The sequence below is a fragment of the Sebastes fasciatus genome, chromosome 17 (assembly GCF_043250625.1).
Source record: "Sebastes fasciatus isolate fSebFas1 chromosome 17, fSebFas1.pri, whole genome shotgun sequence".
Taxonomy (NCBI): Eukaryota; Metazoa; Chordata; class Actinopteri; order Perciformes; family Sebastidae; genus Sebastes; species Sebastes fasciatus.
The window spans coordinates 22,129,534-22,153,256 of NC_133811.1; the positions used below are offsets into that span (position 1 = coordinate 22,129,534).

The following is a 23,723-nucleotide window of genomic DNA, read 5'->3' on the forward strand; positions in this document are numbered from 1 at the left end:
AAAAGAGTAATAAAAAATTCACCGTAAGCAAAGCCAGAAACTGTAGTTAACTGGGAACAAAAAAAGGCCGGTGATATATACTTCTATAAAAGTAACAGATCCATAAAAGCAAATCTGCAAGAGATTTAGTTGGGAGATTTTGGAAAATTATGCCTATATTTCTTTATATATAAATATATGCTTGACAGTATAATATAGGGCTATTTGTATGGAAAATGGGTCCAATTATTCCTCTTTCCAGATGTAAATATTCTAACCATTACAATAGCTGCAGTGTGTTGAGAGGTTGTGGATATCTCTGGTGTTCTACAATGTCTTGCTGCACTCTAGTGGTGAAACAGCGAACATTCATCCTCTCGGAGAAGCAGGTAATTATGAACAGTTGAAAAACAACAGGGATTTGAATTAAACAGAAACGACAACAAAAGGAAACAGAAGGTGTTTTCGTAATTTAAACAATTTGCATTTATTCAGCGTTTATTTCCTTAATCCATTTTTTTCTTTTTGCAAATATTCTGCCAGCAGGTGAAGTTTACATGGATTTAATCTGCTAATCGTTTCATAAGAAGCGCTGCTCATTAACTTACAATCAAGCAAAGGTTGCAGAAAAAAAAAAAAAATCAGAAGTATTGTTTGCGAAAAACAGCCAATGAACCAATGCTGTTATCAGTCAAACCACACACGCACCCATGCGCATAGGGGACGCAAACACACTCATGCACACACACGCATCATTTGAAATACAAAACTGCACAAACAGAACGGCGGAAACTAGTGATTAGCTGTGCAGCAGAAGTATAATTGTATAATTACAGTATCGCCTCATTGTTCCTCTCTATCTCTAATTTACCACATTTACATCCCAGAAAAACACTTTGGTTGGGGATCATAACGGGTGAAATCTGTGTGGTTAAACACAAGTTTAGTTATAGATGCAATAAAATAGTCGTGGCCTTTTTTCTTCTTTTTTTTTTTTACATAGTGTTCATATCTCTAAAACATAAGCTTTTAACATTCAGGGCATGAAATAACAGAGTAAAAGCTTCTACAGGAAGGACGACATTGTGTGCTGCTGTATCTACATAGCTTTATAAATGTTTGCAATATAGCCTGGCTACAAGCATCAAAGATATAATTAAGTGCCGGATGTACCAAACACTACTTAAGCGATAACTCTTGCAAAACTGCATATAACAAAAATGTAAGAAACTTAATTACATTGCATATTCGTTGCTATAGAAACATTTTCTTATACAAAGAAAATTAAATACAAAACAAAAATCGCTGAGATGTCTAACTTTTCGCTCTAGCTGAGTAAATACTTCACAATTACCAATTACATTCCAAATTTTACCATAAGACCTCAGATCAGTTGTTGTTTAAATTCGAGCCTCTGGGTTGGATGGTTACCCTCCGGACCGGAGTCTGATCTGCGTTGCGATTGGCCACCAGCTCCTGCAGCTGTAGAGCCCCTCCACCAATGAAACAGAAAGCCGGGCACACGGGGCCGGAGCAATCCACGTGACCTTCCCACAGAGGTCGGAGGGAGTGGGCGTCGTAGAAGGTGACGCGACCCTTCTCAAAGTCAAGGCACACGCCGAGCCGGGGCGGCAGCGGGTAGGTGAGGCCCGTGGGCGAGGAGGGGCTGTTGCCGTTGGTGATGGGGTCTCGGATGCCGTTCCCGTGGCTGCTGTGGTGGTGTTGTTGTTGGTGGTGGTGGTAGTTGTGCTGGGGCAGGTAGATCTTACCCATCCCCATAGTGAGGAAGCAGAATGGTGGAGCGGAGTCCAGAGCGTCCTCTGCTCCGCTGTCATGACCACTGTCTGGGTCGTAGCTGGAGACACAAATAATCATTATGAGGGAGTCATCTGCTTATTTTTTATCTATTATTACCCACCGTGGCAGGTGAAATATTCAGATCTTTTACTTAAATAGAAGTACCAATACAACAATGTAAAAAAAAGTAAGAAGTTCTGCATTCAAAATCCTACTTATGTAAATTCACAGAAGTATTATCAGCAAAATGTACTTAAAGTATCAAAACTAAAAGTACTCCTTCTGCAAAACGGCCCCTGCGACTTATTATATTATTTATTACATATTATATTATATGTATTATTATTTAAGACATTATGTGATTTGATAAAACTGATGCATCAATGTGTAAGCACTACTTTTTATATTTGTAGCTGGTCGAGGTAGAGATTTGGACTGAATCTTTGGGCCACAAATGAAACCATCTGAAAAGTTTGGAGGGGGAATTCACTCTTTAGTCGAACTGCCAACAACTAATAGACATCTGAAATGTGACAAGGAACTCCATCCAGACAGTTTTTTTGTAAGGAGCCACAAGCCAAAAGGGCGGGGAAGCATTGGCTTCATCTTTAACAATAAATTTGAAATGTCACATTCTGCCTCTCTCTCCCTCCAGCCACATTACCCCTCCCTCAGACCCATTCACTGCCAATCTCTTCCTGTCTACCAGATGCTCTCTGTCTTTTTTCTCCTGTCCAAGTCACCTGACCAGTCTTCCTCGCCAACATCCTCGGTCGTGTCTAGAGGGTAACCCACAAGCTGCATAAACATACAAAAACTACTACTACTTTTGCAACTTGTGGGTTACCCTCTAGACATGACTCACCTCCTCACCTGCTTCCCGCTTCCCGCTTCCCCCCAGTAGTACATACTGTATACCAGTTAATTTCCACTAGTATGCTGCCAGATCATCAAAGTTGCCATGTGCCTCTCGCCTTTGCTCACCAGCCTCTGTCATCTGAAATCTGTTACCTGCATGTTTTTGAACCTTGCTTGATGTTTTTGGACTTTATATTGTCTGCCTCCCTCTTTGGAATTGTTTCCTGTTTGGACTGCCTTCCCTGTTATTTTTAATTTCCTGAACTGCGTGCTTTGTCTGCATTTGGGTCCTATCCCTGTTTCGTTGTACTCACCTGTACCTCAACTGTAACAAAATTGTATTCCATCTCTTATGTAAAATCTGTATCTGAAAAGCAACAAGCAACTAGAGCTAACAACTCAATCTAAAAAGCAGAATATTTCCCTCTGACATGTAGTGGACAAATAGAAATACCCAAGTAAAGTACCTTAAATTGTACATAAGTGCAGTTCTTGATTAAATGTACATTACTTTCCACCTCTGATTGCATTCTACTATTTCTTCTTTTTTTTGTCTGATAATTTCCACGTCATATTCCAGCTACTCACCGGGGACTGGCCATGTCTTGTGGAAGGTGAAACCACTCCTGCAGTTTAGATTCCAGACCGACTCCCACCTGTTCAAAGAAGCAATTTATTTGTAATTAACTCAAATCTTCACATAAACGATTGATCTAGTTCTCTCTTTCATCATTTGATTATTTTAAGTGAATCAGAAAAACAAACATCTTTACGAGATAATAATCTTTTCTCTGGTGATTATTTCTTTTACAATCTCATGAAAAACAATGTGATAAGCCTCACATCTGTAATCACCATGTAAACCCACAGATGACGAAGAAGATCAGCTGAATGTTAAATTCTTAAAAAATAATACCAAGGATATTTTGTTTAAAACTTTAACTATGATTGTTGCTTATTTAGTCAGAAATATTGATCATTATCAGGGAAAAAACTCGAAACCAAGCCTCCTTCATACTGGGCCGTATCATAGACTGTATATAAAGATTGACGACATAACAGCTCCCCAAAGTGAAGCCAAAACATCTTGATCACCCCCTGGTGGCTGGCTGCAGTATAGGTCATAAATCCCGCCCCCGCCATGTTAGCAGATGGGACATGGGCCAAACTAAAAAGTCAAAGTACACATCAAAATACATTTTTCCCAAATATGGTTTATCTTCTTTTAGATAGTTCTTATCACGCTAGTGTATGTTCAAGTGTTTATTTTTCTGATAAATTAGGTTGTAATGAGTTATTTGATGCTATAAAAAGGAGGTGAGACGTCATGATTGACAGCTGCTGTGAGTGAAGTAGTCGCAGCCGGAGGCTCAGGAAATGTACGACAGAAGAAATGTAACTTTAACTTTCCATAACCAAGTGTAATAGAACGTGTCAATTTGATAATTTAGAGATATTATTGTTAGTTGCTGTAGCCAAAAAGCTACCGTGGTGCTAACGTAGCAGCTACGTGACTCACGCTAACAAGCTGCAGCTGTTCTCGGCTTGTGATTGGCTCGGGCGGGTGTGTGGGCGGGACCTCGATACCGCGGTTCCACCCCCCCGATCACTACTGCGCAGACTCTGGCTCCAAATGACGTCAACATCTCAAGATGGCAGCTTCCTTATCCGGGATATTTTGGCTTCACTTTTGTACAGCGGGAGGAAGTGGAGACGCCTCGTCCATCTATATATATATACAGTCTATGGGCCGTATGCTCTAATAATATGTAGTATTCAGTACATCAAATACGTAGAATGCACTACTTAGAATTGACTTACCTTCACTAGGTAAGACCCAGGCTCCACTGAGCATGCCCAGTAGTGCCGCCCCTGTGTGATAGCCACATCCCCCACCAGGAGGTCTGAGGTCAGGTGACAGGAAGTGAGGGCGTGGTCAGCGGCCTGCAGCAGGGAGAGACCGGGGACGCTGCGGGCACAGCGCTGCTCTTTACTGACCACCAGACGGTCGGCATGGAGACCCCAGCGAGAGTCCAGGTAGAAGTTGAGCACTGGGAGGAGACGGGGAGAGAGGACACGGGGAGAGAGGACACGGCAGAGGAAAAAGGAAAGGGAGGTTGAGAGGAAGTAGACGTGAGAGGAGAGGGAAGACAAAGAGACAGGTGCATTCAAAAATGACATATAGAGGTTTTAGTAGCAGTTTGGGAGGCGACAGAGGGGAGAGTGGTACGGATTTACAGTCCGAAAGCAGCAAGGAGAAGAGAAACGAGGAGAATACGAAGCAATTGAGAGGAGAGACGATAGGGGAAGAGGAACAGAGAGCAGGCATGCACCTCCTCCCAGCAGCACTGGAAGAGAAAAGGACGCTCATCTATATATTGATGACTCAGGGAGTAAAATACAGAAGGTATCACAAAGAAGCTCTGGCTGTGGGGAGTGCAGATTTTTCCAAAGGAAGTACAATTTTACAGCGGGAACATATACGCAATAGCAGGAAGGAAAAACAGTCTACAGGGGGACACAAGGAAGTCACCAATCACTCAACTCGACCAATAAAAAGCCCCGGATCTGAATCCGATCCTTGTTGTTAAGCCTCGCGTCTTAACAAACTGCAAACCTCATCAGCGCTGGGACAGATCTCGTTATAGGAGGTAGCGTGGGAGGCGGAGGGGTGAGTGGGTGTTTGGATGGGGGTGGAAGAACAGAGGATGCATGGGATGACCACAAAGAGAAAGAGGAGACGAGTATGGGGGTACAGAGGGGTGGTCAGGAGACATGAATGCACTTCTTACGTTCCGTAGGAGGCATGTAGTTTGGCGGCGTGGAAGGAGCGCAGAAGAGGATGACAAGTACAAAGCTGTGAAATGGAAATATTACATGAGAGAAAGATGAAGTAATAAAGTGAGGATGTGATGACAGTGGAGGAAATTGGAAAAAAAAAAGAAGAAGATGGGAATGGAAAGAAAAGAAAGAGAATGAATTATTAACTGCTCATCATGGTAACCATCCCATATGCTTTTAAATAATAGCAGGTGTGAAGAGATGAATGGCTCCTGGGTGACAGCAACTACAGCTTGCTGTGTGGATATAATGAGACTTTTTTGTAGCTGTCATACATTGTCAAGAATTTAAGTTGCTGTAAGTCATTAACCAAAAATAGTGGAATGACTCTTGCATAGTTGGGTGGAAGATGCAAAAAGAAATGTATAAAAGAAACATTCTGGACACTAAATGCAGGTAGGAGATGATCTTTCTGACATCCTCTTTTTTTTAGCACGGAGCAAGTTAAAGCATAACCCCAGTTTACTACTAGTTAGGTCTTATTTTACTCACTTCAATCTGAAAATAGCTAAATTATGCCAGTATGCACAACACCAAGAGGCACTGTTCCACTACATGACGTACAGCCATCATCAAGGCAATATGACCTCATACAATGGTTCATATGATATCTTACGTTTTCCTACGAATGTCCGGCAACACGTGACAATATCCACTTAGTTTTAGACAACAAAACTAGTTAGGTGTTTTGGATTAAAATAACTATGGAAGAGGCGTTATTTACATTCGGAAGTTACGGAAGTTACAATCAACGTTGAGCTCTGGTTTCACACAGGCTACAAACTGCGGTGTCCTGGGCGAAAGTCTGGTGTTTTTTGACCCACCGATCCACCCTGATCTCCTCCCTATGCGGCAGTCACGTCTAGAAGGTAACCCACATTTGGAAAACTCTCGCAAGATGGTTAAGGTTAGGCATTGACCTTGAATAGTTAAGGTTAGGCATTGACCTTGAATGGTTAAGGTTAGGCATTGACCTTGAATGGTTAAGGTTAGGCATTGACCTTGAATGGTTAAGGTTAGGATAGATCATTAGGCAGCGAGTCTTGCAATAGTTTTTTCAAGTTTTCGCAATTTGCAGGTTACCTTCTAGACACGACCCTATGCGTCATCGTCGCTCTTTATGCTTCCTGGTTCACGATTAGGTGGATACAAATTGATTTCGTGGGATATATACGAATTACAGTGCAGTACTTTTTGTAGCTACGAACGGTGGATGAGAACAGCCTCATCAATGTTTTTAGTTAGGCCCAGTTATTCTATTCTAGCTAATCTTTATCTTTTATTTTACTCTTTAAAAATCCTATTTATATACATATGTTTATCTTGTCTTGTCTTGTTGAAAGGCTCTATACAAATGAACGCCTCACCTCACCTTGTTTGCCACACCCAGAGTTCACCTCAGGGTGGTACATAAAGATTCAGAGCAGACAACCTTTCTACAGTCATCGACAGTGTCCTCCATTCTGTCATATAACGTGGACAGGAGAGGTCCGCTGTGTGTGTTGCAGACAACGATGTGATGCCTCAGATGTCCAACTGGACTGTGGACTGAGGATCACTTGTTAGGACAGTTGCCTCATGTTCATCTACTAAGGTTTGCCTCCAGATGGAGAATGTTTTGACGTTGGGGTGCAATGAGTGCAATGCAGTTTGTGAACAACGCCCTCTTAAACCTCAGAATCTCTACAATAATGGCAATACTCAAACACACCCTCCCTCCCGGCACCTTTTGATCACCTGTTTATTTTCCCAACGATCTACTCTGTGACTTTGTTATATCTGTCCCAAATCCCACAGTTGGGTGCAGTTCCCCTGTGGCAAAGTCAAAGCCTCTTTGTTTACTTGTTAATGACTGAAAAGTTCTGCGTGTACTCTCACCTGGTGCGGGCGGGGTGTGAAGGTACACCTCCTCGCTGTACTCCCCGTAACCCGCCTTGTTGCAGCCTCTCACCCGCAGCACGTACACGCTGTCCATCTCCAACCTGTCGATCACAGCGCTGGTCCCGCTCACTTCATCCATTCGCTGCCAGCCCCAGCGGGCGGCGGCCAACCCTCCTCTGATCCCGCCTCTGGACGCTCCCCCCGGTACCACGCCACGACGGCGATACTCGACGGAGAAGTGCCAGGCGGTTGCAGAGTCTTGGGGCAGTCGCCAGCACAGGAAGAGCTGGTCGTAGGCCAGGGTATGCTGGGTGTCAATCACTGGAGCCAGTGGAGCTGCGACAAAAATGTTTTTTAATGTACATGAATAACTCCAATCTAGAAGCTTAACATTTCATAGTACTACCACCTTCACTTCATATATTTCATGGCATCTCTGCTTCATAAGACAGATATAAGGTAGATAAGAAAGTCATCAAAAAGCCCCTGTCTTCTACTCCTCCTCTTCACTCCCTTCCTTCCTTCCTTATCGTGTTCCCTTCCACTATCTCCACCCCCACCCTTTCCCTTCCTCCCATCACTCCCCTTCTCACCCTGGATGAAGTTCAACTCTGTCAGGAGTTTGAGTTCTTTGGAGACGTCCAGCTGGAAGTGTCTAAATGACGGGTCAGCAGCCAGAGTGAAATGCTGGAGATTCTCAATTGCTTTGCTGAACCTGGAAAGAAGAAAACAGGGAAAGCCGTGTTTATAGAGGAATAAAGGAGGAACGGTGTTTACATGATGCATCCAACAAGCTGGGAGGGAGGGGTGTATGATAATCTATAAAAGATAAGCATTATTCGTCATTCTATGTTGGTGGATGGGTCCAGCAAACACATGGCTTTCATCCAGGAGGTTGCTGTTCCTGTCCCGTGTGTCAGGTTACAATCAGCTGATCGTTCATGTCCCCTGTTCACAACGTTCAGTGTCATTTTCACTGTACAAACCTAGTAGTTTTAAGCCCAACCATGCAAACAAAAAAAGACAGATCTAATCTAAGATCAGTTCAATCGAGGCAGAGAACCATGCCGAAGATAAACAAATGGAAAACCTGTTATGAGTCTGGCGAGCAGCCTGCACAAAGCAGGGTTGGTCTGTCTCTTTCAGCAGCTCCTGGGTAAACGCCATGAGGCCCGCGTGTTCCATCAAGCCTCGTCTCTCCGACACTTGAGCAGACAACGCCTCTCCTCGTTTCTTGCGCGCCGCCTCCAGGGCCTGGGTGAGCGAGCTGTGGCGCTCGGCCAGAGCGGCCGTCAGATCCCTGATGCTCTGAGCCAGCTGCTCTCTGGCAGACACACTGTTTACCTGGTGATGAATAAAACAGACAGATAAGCGCAAACATTTGGAAACACCCAGCTGATGCTAGCCTTTAAGTTATAGTATAGAAACCGTTTTACCATAACATTCACAAAAACAGATCAAAATAATGAAAACAAGCATGTGTGTTTGCGTCTGGCAGATTCATGCCAGATGCAATGTTATAATGGGCAAATTACTGCTGTGCACTCTATAACGTTAGGATATATAACAATGTGTCGGATGGTTTTTACTCATTTCTTCATCTGCATGGACTAAATCTTAAAAAATTTGACTTTAACTCCATAACCACATTTATAACAATCAACTGTGATACAAAACAGGACTTGTTTGCATGACTGCACCTAGTTAGGAGTACAAAGAAATAGTATTGTGTGAAAGTTGGATGCTATGTTGTCCTCCTGTGAAGCATCCATTATTGGTGTTTCAATGAATTAATGAATAACAATAATATATTATATGATAACTATATAAGGTACAGTATTAATATTAATATTAAGTATGTTTTTAATACATGTATTAATCATATGTATTTATATAGTATTTATTTTAGGGCTGTCAGTCGATTAAAATATTTAATCGTGATTAATCGCGAATAAGTCACACATCTGTTTATCTGTTCAAAATGTACCTTAACGGAAGGTTTGTCAAGTATTTAATACTTTTTTAATGTTTCTAATCAACATTGGAGTGGACTAAAATGCTCGCTTTATTCACATGTATGTATATATTTATTATTGGAAATCAATTCCTTAGGTTTTCTAGTTTCATACGATACCACTATCTTCACTCTAGCTTGACTAGAGTCAAGTCCACTGCAACCTAAGTGTCGCAAGTTGCGTTAAAGAAATTTGTGGCGTTAAAGTGAATTTGCGTTAAAACGTTATCACGTTAACTTTGGCAGCCCTAACTTGTTTATAAATACTTCTTCTTCACTCTATGACAACTGAGCAAAACCAATTATGAAGATCATGAGATGCAGCTGAAAGCTCCAGGAGAAACCTAGTGACTTGAAAACATTTATAAACAGTATTAAACTGGCATATAAATGATTTATACATACGTAAAAACTGTGTTAACAATCATTAATTAACTGTTTATACACCAGTGCTTCACAGGAGGAGTTATAGCCTCGTTGTTGAAAAACACACTAATAAAGACTTTAACAATATCCTTATGATTACAACTACATTATACTGTGTTATAAACAATGCATGGATTTTTTAGATATATTGTTACCGGCAGCCTTTTTACTCAACTTTCCACAACTGTGAGTGAGGTCACAAAGGAGAGTGTTAGCAAACACTACTGACAGTTTGATGGTGTTTAGCTGCTGACTGGTGTTACAGTAATTCCATGTTCAGCAACATTTTGCATTAATCACCTCCGTCTGAGTGATGGAACTCTCCAGCTGGGTAATCTGAGCCAACACTGTGTCCTGGTTGGACAGAATGTAGTTCATCTCCTTCGTAATCTTCTCCTGTCAAATAAACAGCAAAAACACAACATATAGACAACAAATACACTCCAGACAGCTTAGTTGTTATACATTAATGCTACAGCAGCTACTGTACTACTCTATACTACTGTCTGTTGCTTGTTTCTGATACACTGGAAGCTTCTTTTTAACATTTTGAAATGATGCAAATGCATCAGCTCACTAAGTAAAATACCAAAATTCATGAATTAAACTTTAAAGGGGACATCATAATGCTAATTTCCAGGTTCATACTAGTATTTTTGGTTTCTACTAGAACATGTTTACATGCTTTAATGTTCAAAAAGGACATTATTTTCCTCATCCTCTCTGTCTGAATATAACTGTATTCACCCTCTGTCTGAAACGCTCCGTTTTGATGCCTGTCTCATTAAGACACCCTCCCAAAAAAGCTCAGTCTGCTCTGATTGGCTTGTGAGAAAGAGACAAATCCAAATGTCTTGTTGAATCACATATTTTCTGATCTATGCAGCCCACAAAAAAACCTGACTGGGTTGTCTTAATTCACGGTTTGTGGGTTGGTAGGCACTCCAGATACCCAAATGTACGAGCACAAGCACTGAAAAAGTGAGTTTTTCATGACATGTCCACTTTAAATGTTAGAGAAGCAAATAGCAAGCATTCATAATGTTGAATAAACACAACCTAATACCAAAATTGAGATATCATCCTTTACTTATATATAAGTATCATTTTAAATCATCATCTCATCATCTCATCATCTCAAAAACATAAGTTTGAGGGTAGAATCCTTCCCACCATTCATATGAAAACTATTTCCAATCTCTCAACAAAGTGTGTTTTTCAGAACTATCCTATGTATTAAACATTTAATTTTACGGGACATTCAGAGAAACACAGTCCAATCTATGTCTGGTTCAGAGTCGTACCTTCAGGGCTTGGTATGCGTGGGCCACTGGCAGGATTTTGTGTCCGGTGTGAATGCGGCGCAGTTTGCAGAGAGGGCAGAGCAGCCGCTGACAGGACCGACAATAGAACTGTAGTTTCTCCTGGTCATGCTCCGGACAGGTCAGAACCTGAGGACAAGAGACAAATTAAATCTCAATGTTAAATGTTAATTCCATTAGTATTTATCAGTCATTAGTTATGACTTATACATTCTTTATAAAGGGTGCCTTATTGCAAAAAAATTGAGTGATTTTTTAAATAATTGGTTTAACATCTGTAAATACAAGTTTATGACATCTTATTATTAAATATGTAGATTAGGGCGGTCATAATGTCAGATTTTCATAGGATTATCATGGCAAAAAGAAATGATGATAATGATATTATCGCAATATCTATAGAAAATCTAAAACAATAATAATGAATCAGTGAAATCCATCTTTAATTTTGTTTATTGTGCATTTTGCCTCTTTTGTGGCTAATTAAATCCACTCAAAATACTACTAATAATAAAGTGTAGGGAGGTGAAGGTGAAGAGAGTTTGTAACCATAACTGTAAAAAAGCATACAAACGATTACAGTTAGAGACGCTGGATTACACAATACCATCATATGTGTATTATTAACACAACATCACTATTTCATTTTTTTAAATGTCACGGTTTTCGTCAATACCGGTACATTTCCCCTAAAGTAGATCAATAGTAATTGCCCCAATGTCTTACCTTTGGTCTGAAGTTGAGTGTAGGCTGGATATGTTCATGCTGCGCCCGCGGCGTCCCCCACGGGTGATACAGCTTGAAACACTCGTTGCAGAAATTGGACCTGCAGTCGGCGCAGCCCTTGGTGGCCTCCAGAGCTTGAGGAGGCTTACAGAACTGGCACATCACAGCAACGCTGCCCAGACTCACTGTGTGTCTGTACCTGGTGGTGGCGTAAAGGGAGAGCGGCAAAGGTGGGAAGAACAGAGAGATTGTTTTAGCATTTATATATGATTCGTTCTATTGTGATTAAAGCTTCAGTCGGTAACTTTGAGCAAATATGATGAAGTTATTTTTATAAAACTTTCTATATCCTGTATCCCATAGCCTGACGGTAATTTATGAGACAGATAATCCGTGGAATAATCCAACCCATCCTCATACAACAGCTCTTATGATATTTTACGAAAAATTATTTCTTATTTTTCATGCGTTTTCCTACAAATATCCAGCAACACATGACACACGTGTAATTTTACGCTCGTGACATGCATACAGTCATTTCAAAATAAACTTATGGCTTCACAGGAAACAACTTTGTTAGGTTTAGGCAACAAAACTACTTAGTTAGGTTCAGGAAAAAGATTTTGGTTTGGGTTAAAATGACTCCAGAAGTAGCGTAACTGAAGTATGGAAGTTACGTGATAAATCCATCAACGTTGACTTCTGGTTTCACTCGGGGTACGAGCAGCAGTCTCCTGGTCTCCTTACCTCTGGTCCGGTGTTTTTTTGACCCACCCGTCCACCCTGACCTCCTCCCTATGCGGCGTTTATACTTCCTGGTTCACGATACGAATTGATTTTGTGGAATATATACGAATTACAGTGCATTACTTTTCATATTTTCTTAGCTACGAATGATGTATGAGAACTGCCTGAAAAGATTATGTTCCTTTGCCTCCCCCTAGTGCTCCTAACAGTCTGGACACACAGGGCTCGTAAGCAGCCTCTGACCGCTGCCTCGTTGAACTGCTGCTTGACTCACGTGTCGGTTGTTCACACCTGCTGCGTTTCTGCTGCGTTTCTGCTGCTGCCAGCCCTTTCTTTCTACATAGTTTGCTTTTCATAATGGCTATTTCATTTCATTATAAATTTCATTTATATTCATTTTAGACAGAAAAAGGTTAAGAAACGTGTGGTAATTTGTAAATAATAGTTATAATCCACATTACAACCCCGTACTATATTCATTCATGGAGCCGTGCAAGTCACTGCATGTTCTCCAACACTTTCCTGCACATATTTCAGATTAAAGCCTTGTGTTAACAAATGAAGGAATTCTGTCCATAGAAAAAAACGCTTGAGGGCTTTTATTTTGAAATGAAAGCAGGAAGTGTTGATTTAAAAATAAATCTTCATATTGCACATATTCTACAGATACAGACATTGAAAGTGTAGTAATGATGCTGATATGATGTCAATATAAAGTCAAAAGATCACCTTCACTGTCTGTGACAAATTCTACAGATGTCTAGACATTGAAACTGTAGTAATGTTGCTGGTATGATGTCAATACACGATCAGAAGATCACTTTGAGTGTCTGTTGTTGCTGTAAACCGCATGCGGCTCGCGGTAAAAATAGGCGAGACCTTGAATCTCTAGAAGAGGTATACGCGGGTTTCTCACGCGGGCGGTGTGGCTGATCTAACCGGTTAATATGGATACCGAAATAAATAAATAACAGGTTCCGCAGCCTCTAAAGCAGCTGTCAATCACTGCTCGTGATACTTGTTACTGACTGCAGCTCTAACTAACTATTCATTAAGAGATATCTGCCAACAGACATATACCAAATAAAAGAGTTGATTCAAAAGCATAAAACAATTATGGATGAGCGAAATTCCAATCAAAGACAAATGAAAGGTTGTGAAAACTTTTAACATTAGAGGACAAAAGGTTAACTGTGAGAGAGCGAGCCAAACAGTATTGAATAGGTGATAAATTGAGCACAAAGCTACTCGACTACGGAAGCACGCAGTCAGCCATGGTGGCTACAATATGTTGCAGTGCACACTCTGCAGGATTCCTCAACAGCTCAGTCGCTGCTGAATAATTACATGTTCCCCCACCCTGTGTTTTTCACACCCAAGTCATCTATTCATATACATTTGGCTCCAAACATAAGCACTGTCTGGGTATTTTTGTGCATATCTTTCATTGTTTTGCTTGAAGAATGTGCGCATGTGTGTATGTGTGTGGTACCTACCTCTCTACTATACGCTCCAAGGTGAGGTTGCGCAGACAGTCAGTGAGGCCCTTCTCTCCCAGCTCCACGTCTCGGCCGCAGGGGATACAGGGGAACATCATCACCAGGGGTGGGCCCTCCTTACGGCGTCTCCCTGGATACGTCCCATATCCCGGAGACCGGGGCATGGAGGGCGAAGGCGGGTGGGGACCTCAAACCAAGAAGAAAAGCCAGTTGTGAGCAGAGAGGGAGACAGAAAGCAACACGAGAGGATCTCTTTTCCCAACATATTGCATATTAATCCTGATCTGTCAAATACATCCCCCTCGGCAGATTAAACTGATATGCCAAATATCAAGAAGTATTCCAAACCTGCCCGCAGCACGCGGTCAATAGGTCGCTGCTCAGCTTTAGGTGTAGGCCTCCGGGCCTGGCGGGGTGAGCGGGTGTTGGGTGTGGAGGCTGGGGAGTTTGGCTCTGGGGGAAGATCCGGAGGCGGGTAGCCGTTTGCCACCAAGACTTCCGAGGCACACATGAGGCAGACGCTGTGCTGGCATGGCAGGACCACGGGCTGTTTGACTATGTCCTTACACACAGTGCAATGCAGCTCATGCTCCAGGCTCTTCATGTTAGACTGTCAGAGGCAAACAAGTGAGGGGTTATGATCTGCACATGTAAGAGCATGTAAAAGGAACAAATGTGCGCAACTAACTAGCCTTTAAAGGGATAGTTCGGGTGTTTTGAAGTGGGGTTGTATGAGGTACTTATCCATAGTCAGTGTATTACCTACAGACGGTCGGCACGCCCCCAGTTTGGAGAAGCAGACAGGAGTTACTACACAAAACCAAAGCAATGTACTGCTGTGGACGGGGCCGGCAGCAAAACGTATTTAGCCACCTAAAAGAAAGGTCCAAATCAGTTTCAGTGTACGTTATATTTCGAATTTTCGCCAGTTTACCTTGCCGTGAGACAGCTATGCAGTCTATGTTTCTGATGTGGAACTGAAGCCGTTTTCTATGCTCTCGCCAAAGCAACCAGACTACAATGAAAAAAACACTTGCAGAACACAGGAGTTGCTGGTCTACCTCTGCCTCGATCGGTTAGTTTGATTGTGTTATTGTGTGACTTTGGTTAATCTGGGCGAGGCAAAATTATAAGTTTTTTCAATGGAGTCTGGTGGCTTTGACGAGAGCGTAGCTGGATACAACAGCTTCAGTTCCGCCCTTGGAAAAGATTGTCTGATGGCAAGGTAAACCAGCAAAAATATTCTAAATATAGCGTACACTTAAACTGATATAGATTTTTTTTAGGTGGGCCTTTCTTTTAGGTGGCTAAAATACATTTTGCTGCCGGCCCCGTCCACAGCAGTACATTGCTTTGGTCCCGTGAGGTAACTCCTGTCTGTTTCTCCAAGCTGGGGGCGTGCCAACCGTCATCTACTGTAGGTAATATACACTGATTATGAATAAGTACCCTCCTTAAAAACACCCAAACTGTCCCTTTAATGGGATTAAAGAAAAGTAAAACTTATTAAGTTTTCCAATACTAATGCTGATGAGTTTTGTTTTCTGATACCAAAACAATACTTTTTCAGTATTATGATAATATAAAACCCTAAACCTTTTATAAAACCTTTTTCATTTAGCAAAAGCAGCCAATGCTTTCAAACATTACATGTTGTTTAAACATGAACAATTGCAACATTTTGATTTAAATCAGAAACTACCGGATAAAAGAATAAGTAAATGATTAGGATTAGGAATCTGACCAGGCACTCAAAACCAGTTTTCTGTACTGACAGTTTTCTATACTCAGTGCTATGGACACATTTGAATCGGTACCACCCTGGAGGTTCAGCATCATAGGAGAGAAAGAGACTGAATCAATGTGAAAAGCCTGAACATGTGACATAGGACATCATTCTTGTTAAATATGGATAAAGACCAGGCGTTAATTATTCAACCACTGCACAGAGTGCATCCCTTAATTCGCAGCCCTGCATATAAACATGAGCTCTTTAGCCAGGAGTCGCATATGCTTTGGTCCAGCATTTTACTGTCTTCATATTTTCTACTCAACATTTTGGGAGCACATACCTGTTACCCATGAGACATAATACACACTGCATTACATATAACATGGAGTGTAAGTGTTCAGATTTAATTTACTTTTACTTTTCACGCCATTTAATCAATTTCACCAAAATAACCTACAGATTATTGGATTAGTTTCTTTGTATTAAGGTGAGTGCTACACCAGTATACCTCTCTGCTGAGCCAGCACCTTCAGTAAAGTGGCCAGAGCTGGTGATGGGGATGGTGGGAGGGAGGTGTGAAAAGCTGCACCTCTGGAGCAGTTAGCATGTCACAGTCCTGTTCAAGGACATGGATTTGACAGAAAAGGGCACACTGGCTGTTGCAGACAGACTTCACAGCACAAGACTACCCTGCCTCATAAATAATGAGACGGCCGGTCAGTCGGAGGGAACCTGTTCCTTTAATCCATCTCCCCACACTGCTAGGTGTGATAATGACTGAGATTAAGTGTTCAGTCAGCATGTGTTTTAACGCTGCAGCAGAGAGTCGACATCACACTTTCTGTCATTTTGAGGATGGCCTGCTTTCCTTTTGCCCTTGACTCACACTGACACTACGAGTTAACTTCAAAACCAGGACAGGACTGACTGACTGACTGTGTTGCATAGGGGGTTTGGGGATTTGTCACTGTGATGTGATGAGATGCGATGAGATTGGGGGCAGTTTACCAGAGAGCAAAATCATTGATTCTGGGGATGTGGATGCAGCATCAGTAGGGATGATATACAATTGATTTTAAGAATTCACACAAATGTTGGATGAAAAATTCATATATAGGCCTATACTTGTTGACTGATGAAAGCAATATCTTCCCAGTTTACACATAAAATAACGTTTAGATGAGACAATATTAGGCTGCAGCATGGGGGAAAAAACCACAAGACCCACAGAAGCGTTTCATTGGATTAATAACCTACTTTCTACCTCAGTCCACCTCTCTCTCTCTCTGTCATTCTCCAATGTCAACTCAGGCCTGCCTTTCTCTCTCCTCTATTAGCAAATTAGCCTATATTGCATTTCCAGCTTCCTATAATAAACCACGACAGAGTGTGGCCCCCTTTGTATCCATCTCTCATCGATACTAGTGCGCACTGCTAATGATGCTGCACTGGTGAAGGCGTTAAAATGAGGCGATGCGACAGAGCATCCTTACCTTCACCTGGAATCTAGGCGCCATGGCAGTAGACTAGACTACGTGTATATTTCCAGCATCCATCAGACAGCGCTGCATGGCTCTTGAGCAGAGATGGGAGGGGTTTGAGGCTTTAACATCGCGAGTATAGTCAGCCGGTAAGATGGGGTCCAGGAGGATGGAGGACTATGGAGGCTGATTCGATGTGAAGATCAAATGTGCTAGTAACACGTGCACACACCTCGACTCAGTCCACCATCTATTGTAACCATCTCTGCAAAATTACTTAACCCTATAACAGCCGATGCTATAGCCAAATATATACGAGCACACTTCTCTCTCTATCCTTTGCCTCCTCAGCAGCATCCGAACGGTCCTGCATGCCGTCTCCATGGAAACGCCCCCATCCCCATCCAAAAAAAGAAACATTCCAGTCTGCAACCCACACACTGTTTTGTTTTTTTTGTCATTTGATGTTTGAAAACACCCCTTCATAGAAAGATGTTTTCTTTCCATTTCTGATGGGTGAATTTTAGCTCCATCCTGCAGTGCACCGAGGCATTTTGAGGACCTCCATTAAAGGGTTACAGCATCAAGACGACATTACAAACCATTTTCTACAGCGAGGATTGAGGATATAGCCATTATGTAGGGATATTTTAGCAGTTTATTTAATTTTATTTCAACCTTTCTCCTCCTGGATGCAGAAAAAACATAAAAAGGCCGATTTATTTTACAGAAAATGGTCCAGGCAGGTGAAACATGATGGAGACATTTGGTTCTCCATTTAAATATTACAGGCTGTATTCGAATAAAAATAAAAACAATAATGTGAACATATATCCAAACACAGACCATATTATACTCACACTGATACGAACCAATGCTTCCATCGTTGATGTGGCTGTTTTTAAATCCATCTCTGCCATTTTAAGAAAAAAGCTCCCTCCTGGTTTCATTATCTGGATATAGATGTATCTAAACCATATGCCCTATTGTACATATCCAAAAAAACCTTCTAGGTAATTAAAATCTTCTTCGTTTTCTTATATGATTTTTCAAAAGACACTCGATCTGGTCATTTTTTTACGCACGAAAAAACGACAACAACATAAAAAAAAAAGGCTGGAAAAAAGCATCACATTCTGAATATATATAATTAAAAAAAAAATGGAAAATACCGAATTCTAAATGTGTTGTTAACGTCAATGTATATCCCCACTATCTGATGCCTGTGGCTTTATTCCTCAGCCAGACATCCCGCCCCCCACCCTTCCTATCCTGCACCGGATGCCTTCAAATGATGCTGCACACAGCAAGGAGGAAGCTTGATGTCATAGCAGGAGGAGGAAAATCACTCTGTTATAAAAGCAAATGTGAATTTTCTATAGTCAAGCAGTAATTTTGTTTCCTGACGGATGTAGAGCAACATCTTCGACCGTTTACAGTAATCTAAAACAATGTGGAGACTGTTAACGTTTTCAAGATCCTCTGGAAATGATATGGTACAGCCCTAGTTCAGGGGTCAGCAACCTTTACTATCAAAAGAGCCATTTTAGGGAGAAAAAAATATATATATATGTCTGGAGCCGCAAAACATTTGAGCATTGTGATGAAGATAACGCAGTTTATAGTCTAAGTATTTAGTATATAAGTCTAATGCAGTGACATGCATAAATAATAAATCTGAGATTTCAAGAATAAAGTCTTAATATTATGATAATAAAGTCGTAAAATTATGAGAATAAAGTCAGAAGTAGAGAGCAGACATACTTTGGACTCTCCTGTGCTAGCTACCAACAAAAAAAATCAGACAGCTAACACATCAACTGACAGGCCAGAAAGTAAGCTTTCCAAAAATATATTATTTGTATGAAAATTGTGAGTAAAATGTGAGGAACAGTCAGAAGGTCTCCACTTTGAGGTTGAAAGTGAAGAGGGTGTGGCTGAGTATGAGCACGGTGAATGGCATAGTTGCTTTCTAACTCACTAAACGGTCTTAACTGTCCCAACTGGCCCCGATCTCCCCTATATGACATTACAATGACAAGAATCTTAGCATCTTAGCAGTTACTTAATATTGTGTATTTTTTTTTTCATGGTTTTATGCACAATAGAGAGTGATCACAACTCATCACTAGAACATTTCATTTGGTGTATAAATCCAATCGAGCCACAGCAGACAGATAAACCAAACACTGCATTAATTCTGTATTAAATCATTCTCTTCTGCAATATCAGAACCAGGCAAGCAGCAATGCTGTGAAGCTTACGTGTTCAAGCTGAAAGTCTGGTTTAGCTCAACTAACACTAGGATTAAAGAAACACTTGTGTTCTAGTTTGCAGTTGTGCAGTTTAGCTGCTGCTTGTGCAGTTAAGTTGGATTTCTTTGGCCGTGACACAAACAGAATAGATCTTACATAACCAAACACAACTCAGGAGCATAATATGCAATGGTTGTTATCCTCAAATGTGTTTTGGGTGTGGAGTATGGAGTGAATAGAGAGCTGGTTAGGCGAGAAACACTCTGGGTTGAGAGTAAATATTTGTGAGAAGAATCACAAGACTCCTGACAGCAGTCTGAGTTTACCATTGGTGGAGGAAGTATGGAGACTTTTCTTAAAGTAACAGTGTGTAAATTTTAGGGATCTATTGGCAGAAATGGAATATAATATTCACAACTATGTTTTTATTAGTGTATAATCACCTGAAACTAAGAATTGTCGTGTTTTTGTTAGCTTAGAATGAGCCCTTCATATCTACATAGGGAGCGGGTCTACTTCACGAAGTCCGCCATGTAGCGCCGCCATGTTTCTACAGTAGTAGTAGTTCTAGAGAGAGCCTTTCACGTGTTTACATTACCTGAAGGCAACCGTTATTCACGCTTGTGAAACTGCGGTAACGTGAGCCGCAGAGTGCAAAACCGTGGTAACGGCAGCCGCCGCCTGACTTCCGTTGCTCCTGAAGTAGTGTTATTTTGGTAAGGTTGGCCTCTTTGTGAGTCGAATGGTGTTACCACGGTTTTGCACTCGGCGGCTCATGTTACTGAGGGGTACTCTGCTGCTTGCAATCTGCAACCACAATGTGCCAAATCACACAATGCACCTTTAACCTGCAGTAGGCAGAAAGTTTTTGGCATCATTGGGCAAATATTCCATAGTAACCTTTCAGCATATTGTAATTCAAGTGTTCTGAGAGAAAACTAGACTTCTGCACCTCCTCATGGCTCTGTTTTCAGGCTTTAAAAAATCTAGCCCGTGACGGGAGACTTTGACCAATCACAGGTCATTTCAGAGAGAGAGCGTTCCTATTGGCTGTTCATTCAATGGAGGCAGCTGTCAATCACTCACGAACTTCGGTGGAACTAGGCAGCGCTGAACAAATATGAATCAATATTATGTTACTGTAATGCCTACTTCTCGCCTCAAATGTTTTCAGAAACATCTTCTAGTGTACTGTTTTAGCTGTAAAATTAGAAAGTTTGTGACCCGGCAGCCATGTTTGAGATCAGTTGAGGAAATATCAAGTACCGCCCAGCAACCGGAGCAAAGCCTGAAAACAGAGCCATGAGGAGGTGTAGAAGTCAATTTTCTCTCAGAACACTTGAATTACAATATGCTGAAAGGTTATTATAAAAATTTTTGCCCAATGATGCCAAAACATTGTTACCTACTGAAGCTTTAACAGAATAAAGACTAAATTCCCCGGGTGTTACGTGTGGGCCTTAATGTGCCACAGGGCACACGGTTGTGGGCGTGTTTTTGTTTCTCTGTCTTCCCTCCCTTCTGACACCTGAGACGGTGCACTGATTAAGGCAGGGGAAGAAAAGGGGGGAGGAACGTTGTGTAATGGCGCACACTCTGGCACTCTGGTTTTGACCTTAGATTACTTTTTCCCAGCATTTAGTTTGTAACTTTGTTTTTGTGCTGGAGATCTCCGGTAGTTAAGCTTTCGTGCTTTTGGTTTACGTTAGACATTTTTGAGTTTAGAGGGATGAGCTGGGTGCGACGGCCCACTGCGTGGCTGGTCCAGCGACTTCTCCTTCTTTTATCCATTTAACCGGGATCTCCAACCTTTTGTTTATTCAGTTACATTTTTGATAGTTACTTTTGTCTTGATTTGAAATAAATTGATTGTATTATTCTCACGCAACTGTCTCTTGGCGTCCTTTTAGCTTCAGTCTCTCCAGAGCCTTTGTTTGTTTGAGAGGCCGTAACACTGGGTCTTTCTGTTTTGTTTTCTACTTTATTTTTCATATCGTGTGATCCTGCATTTTGATATGTGAAATACCTGCATTCAGTTAATACAAGGTTGAAGCTGAGATACTGTGTTTGTGCTGTTATTTCTCATTATGAGCTGTATGACTGCATAAGTTACTTCATATTTTTCTGATTATATTGTTATTAAGAACAGCATTATTCCCTTAGCCTCTCATTAGATATTAAAGGGAGTGAGAGTCATAGTTTACCTTAGACAGATTTATTTTACAATGAGATGTCTCTCTCACCGTTTTACCAAGTAGTGGAGTTTAAAGGCTGTTAACACTATATTGAGTATTGTGTAAAATGTTCCTCATATCACAAGTCTATGGTGTTACACATACATTTGCATAAAGCAAGCATATTAACCTACTCCCATGTTGATAAGAGTATTAAATACTTGGCAAATCTCCCTTTAATGTACATTTTGAACAGATAAAAATGTGTGATTAATTTGCGATTGATTTGCACAAATCTCAAATAACTATGGGCAATGATGTGATTAATCGCGATTAAATATTTTAATTGATTGACAGCCTTAATAAAGACAAAAAAAACAAGCAGGCAAGATTGGAACAAAAACACTATTATTTATTATTGTGATATGAAACCACATAGGTCAGGTGGTTTATTTCCCATCAATAGTGCTTTACATGTTCATTACAGGTTATTCTTTTGCTTTCTGCTGCTCCTCCATGGCCTTTTGGAGGACTTCGTGTTGACATCCGGCAATTGTACAAACCAGTACGGCGAACTCTTTGAAGCTCACAAACCCGTCTTTGTCCAAGTCGATGTCGGAGAATAGTTCTGTGTCGTCCTGAGGACAAAAGGGAATATATTCACCCACTGTGTCATATTTCACAAAGTAAAGAGTTATTTATTTGTTAAGTCATGAGGTATTTTGTTTTTTCATCAAAGCCATTTCAATATCTGAAGAAATTAAACAAATAAAAAGCATTATAATAAATTATATAAATATAAATAATTAGCATTGCTCCTGCCGTGTGCCAAAGGTTTAAATGATTTATAAGCTTTTAGTGTGGGGTGCTTTGCAGAATTATCAAACTAAATATGTGAAATGTTCTAATGCATGTCAATATTTAATTAATTCTAGTGATACATTTTGCAGAAAGATGCAATGTTAAAAAAAAGTACAATGATTCTCCTCACCTTGATAAAACGACCCAGTTCAGTCTTCACCATTGATGAGAACTGGTCTCTGGTCATTTTTCCTTCTGCATTTTGGTGCTGCATGAAGACGCCGAACATGGCAACCACAGACACTTCTAAAGCAGTCATTTCTTGTGCCATTTTTAGAGTGTAGAGGATCTAGACAGATCATAATAACATCAATAACAATCATAATGTCAGTGTAATAATAAGAAGAAGAATTGGATTTAAAGATTTCTCTTGAACATATTTACACACCTGTCAAAAGGCAGCCGTGCTGAAGCAAGAACCTGAAAACAGAAACCATGTATACCATCAGCAATACAGTAATTCTTCAAATACAAGACTTTGACTTTAATTCTTAAAGAGTTACCGTCCACGAAAAACAGGTATAAAGTTTACTGAAAAGCCTTGTTATAAAAGAAAAGCAACACCTGCATGCATTTCTACTAATTTCATTCCTACCTGGATTCAAAAGCAGAGTCCACCGAAGTGAGGAGAGGACAGAGTGTGAGTGTTTAAATAGAGGAGCATGTCGGAGACATTCCCTGACTCTGCCACACCTTGGCATTTAAGGTATCCTGTCTTTCAAGTCTTTAGAAGTTAAAAAAAATTGCGTAACTCTGAGACTGCTAAACAGTCATTTAGTGGCATTTATCTACACCTGGGAGGCTTTTTTTATGACCTTATTTAGTTGAGATTTGATGCGTTCCTAATATGAGATAAAGATTGACAAGAGTTATTGGGGTAAAGTAGAGTATTTCATATTCAGTGTTCATCTTTTTAACATTCAGCAATTAAACTGTGGCCATCAATTAGAACAATATTTTTATGGAGAGATGGTTGTCCACATTAGGAGATTAATTTATAGTGCAAATAGGCAGTCAAACTGTACGTAGGGGAGAGCGGGGTCGGTTGGGACACTTTTGTCTCGACACCAAATAACCTTCCATTACTCACAGACTGCTTGAACACTAATGAAAATAGTTTGATCCTTGAA

General features: G+C 40.9%; 2 protein-coding genes across 4 annotated transcripts; both read right to left on the reverse strand.

Moving 5' to 3' along the window:
• Positions 1-983: 983 nt before the first annotated feature.
• On the reverse strand, positions 984-18,393 carry trim46b (tripartite motif containing 46b). Of its 3 annotated transcripts, none has more exons than XM_074613738.1 (12): positions 18,164-18,393; positions 14,439-14,700; positions 14,088-14,277; positions 11,845-12,043; positions 11,101-11,247; positions 10,097-10,192; positions 8,447-8,700; positions 7,950-8,071; positions 7,354-7,692; positions 4,456-4,685; positions 3,223-3,290; positions 984-1,834 (listed from the first exon to the last, which is right to left on the reverse strand). In XM_074613738.1, the coding sequence occupies exons 1-12, from the start codon at positions 18,251-18,253 to the stop codon at positions 1,369-1,371; spliced, it is 2,463 nt and encodes an 820-aa protein (XP_074469839.1). In that variant the 5' UTR covers positions 18,254-18,393; the 3' UTR covers positions 984-1,368. The 3 variants fall into 3 exon arrangements, 2 of the variants coding, with proteins under 2 accessions (XP_074469839.1, XP_074469840.1); XM_074613739.1 differs by lacking the exon at positions 18,164-18,393 and adding an exon at positions 17,316-17,476; XR_012590681.1 differs by lacking the exon at positions 984-1,834 and adding an exon at positions 5,427-5,491.
• Positions 18,394-22,118: 3,725 nt separating this feature from the next.
• LOC141754865 (protein S100-A8-like) lies at positions 22,119-23,223 on the reverse strand. Its single transcript, XM_074614277.1, has 4 exons — positions 23,189-23,223; positions 22,982-23,013; positions 22,724-22,882; positions 22,119-22,370 (listed from the first exon to the last, which is right to left on the reverse strand). Exons 3-4 carry the CDS (start codon positions 22,862-22,864, stop codon positions 22,221-22,223), a joined length of 291 nt encoding a protein of 96 aa, XP_074470378.1. The 5' UTR covers positions 22,865-22,882; positions 22,982-23,013; positions 23,189-23,223; the 3' UTR covers positions 22,119-22,220.
• Positions 23,224-23,723: the final 500 nt, after the last annotated feature.

What these genes read in the sequence shown, in the direction of transcription:
- LOC141754865 (XM_074614277.1), bottom strand. Translation starts at nt 22,864, where the DNA reads ATGGCACAAGAAATGACTGCTTTAGAAGTGTCTGTGGTTGCCATGTTC. An exon ending in AACTGGGTCGTTTTATCAAG is followed by an intron (nt 22,371 to 22,723) that starts GTGAGGAGAATC and finishes TTTTGTCCTCAG; the next exon opens with GACGACACAGAACTATTCTC.
- trim46b (XM_074613738.1), bottom strand. Translation starts at nt 18,253, where the DNA reads ATGAAACCAGGAGGGAGCTTTTTTCTTAAAATGGCAGAGATGGATTTA. An exon ending in GTTCCATCACTCAGACGGAG is followed by an intron (nt 8,701 to 10,096) that starts GTGATTAATGCA and finishes ATTCATCACCAG; the next exon opens with GTAAACAGTGTGTCTGCCAG. An exon ending in TCACACCCCGCCCGCACCAG is followed by an intron (nt 4,686 to 7,353) that starts GTGAGAGTACAC and finishes GTCTCCTCCCAG; the next exon opens with TGCTCAACTTCTACCTGGAC.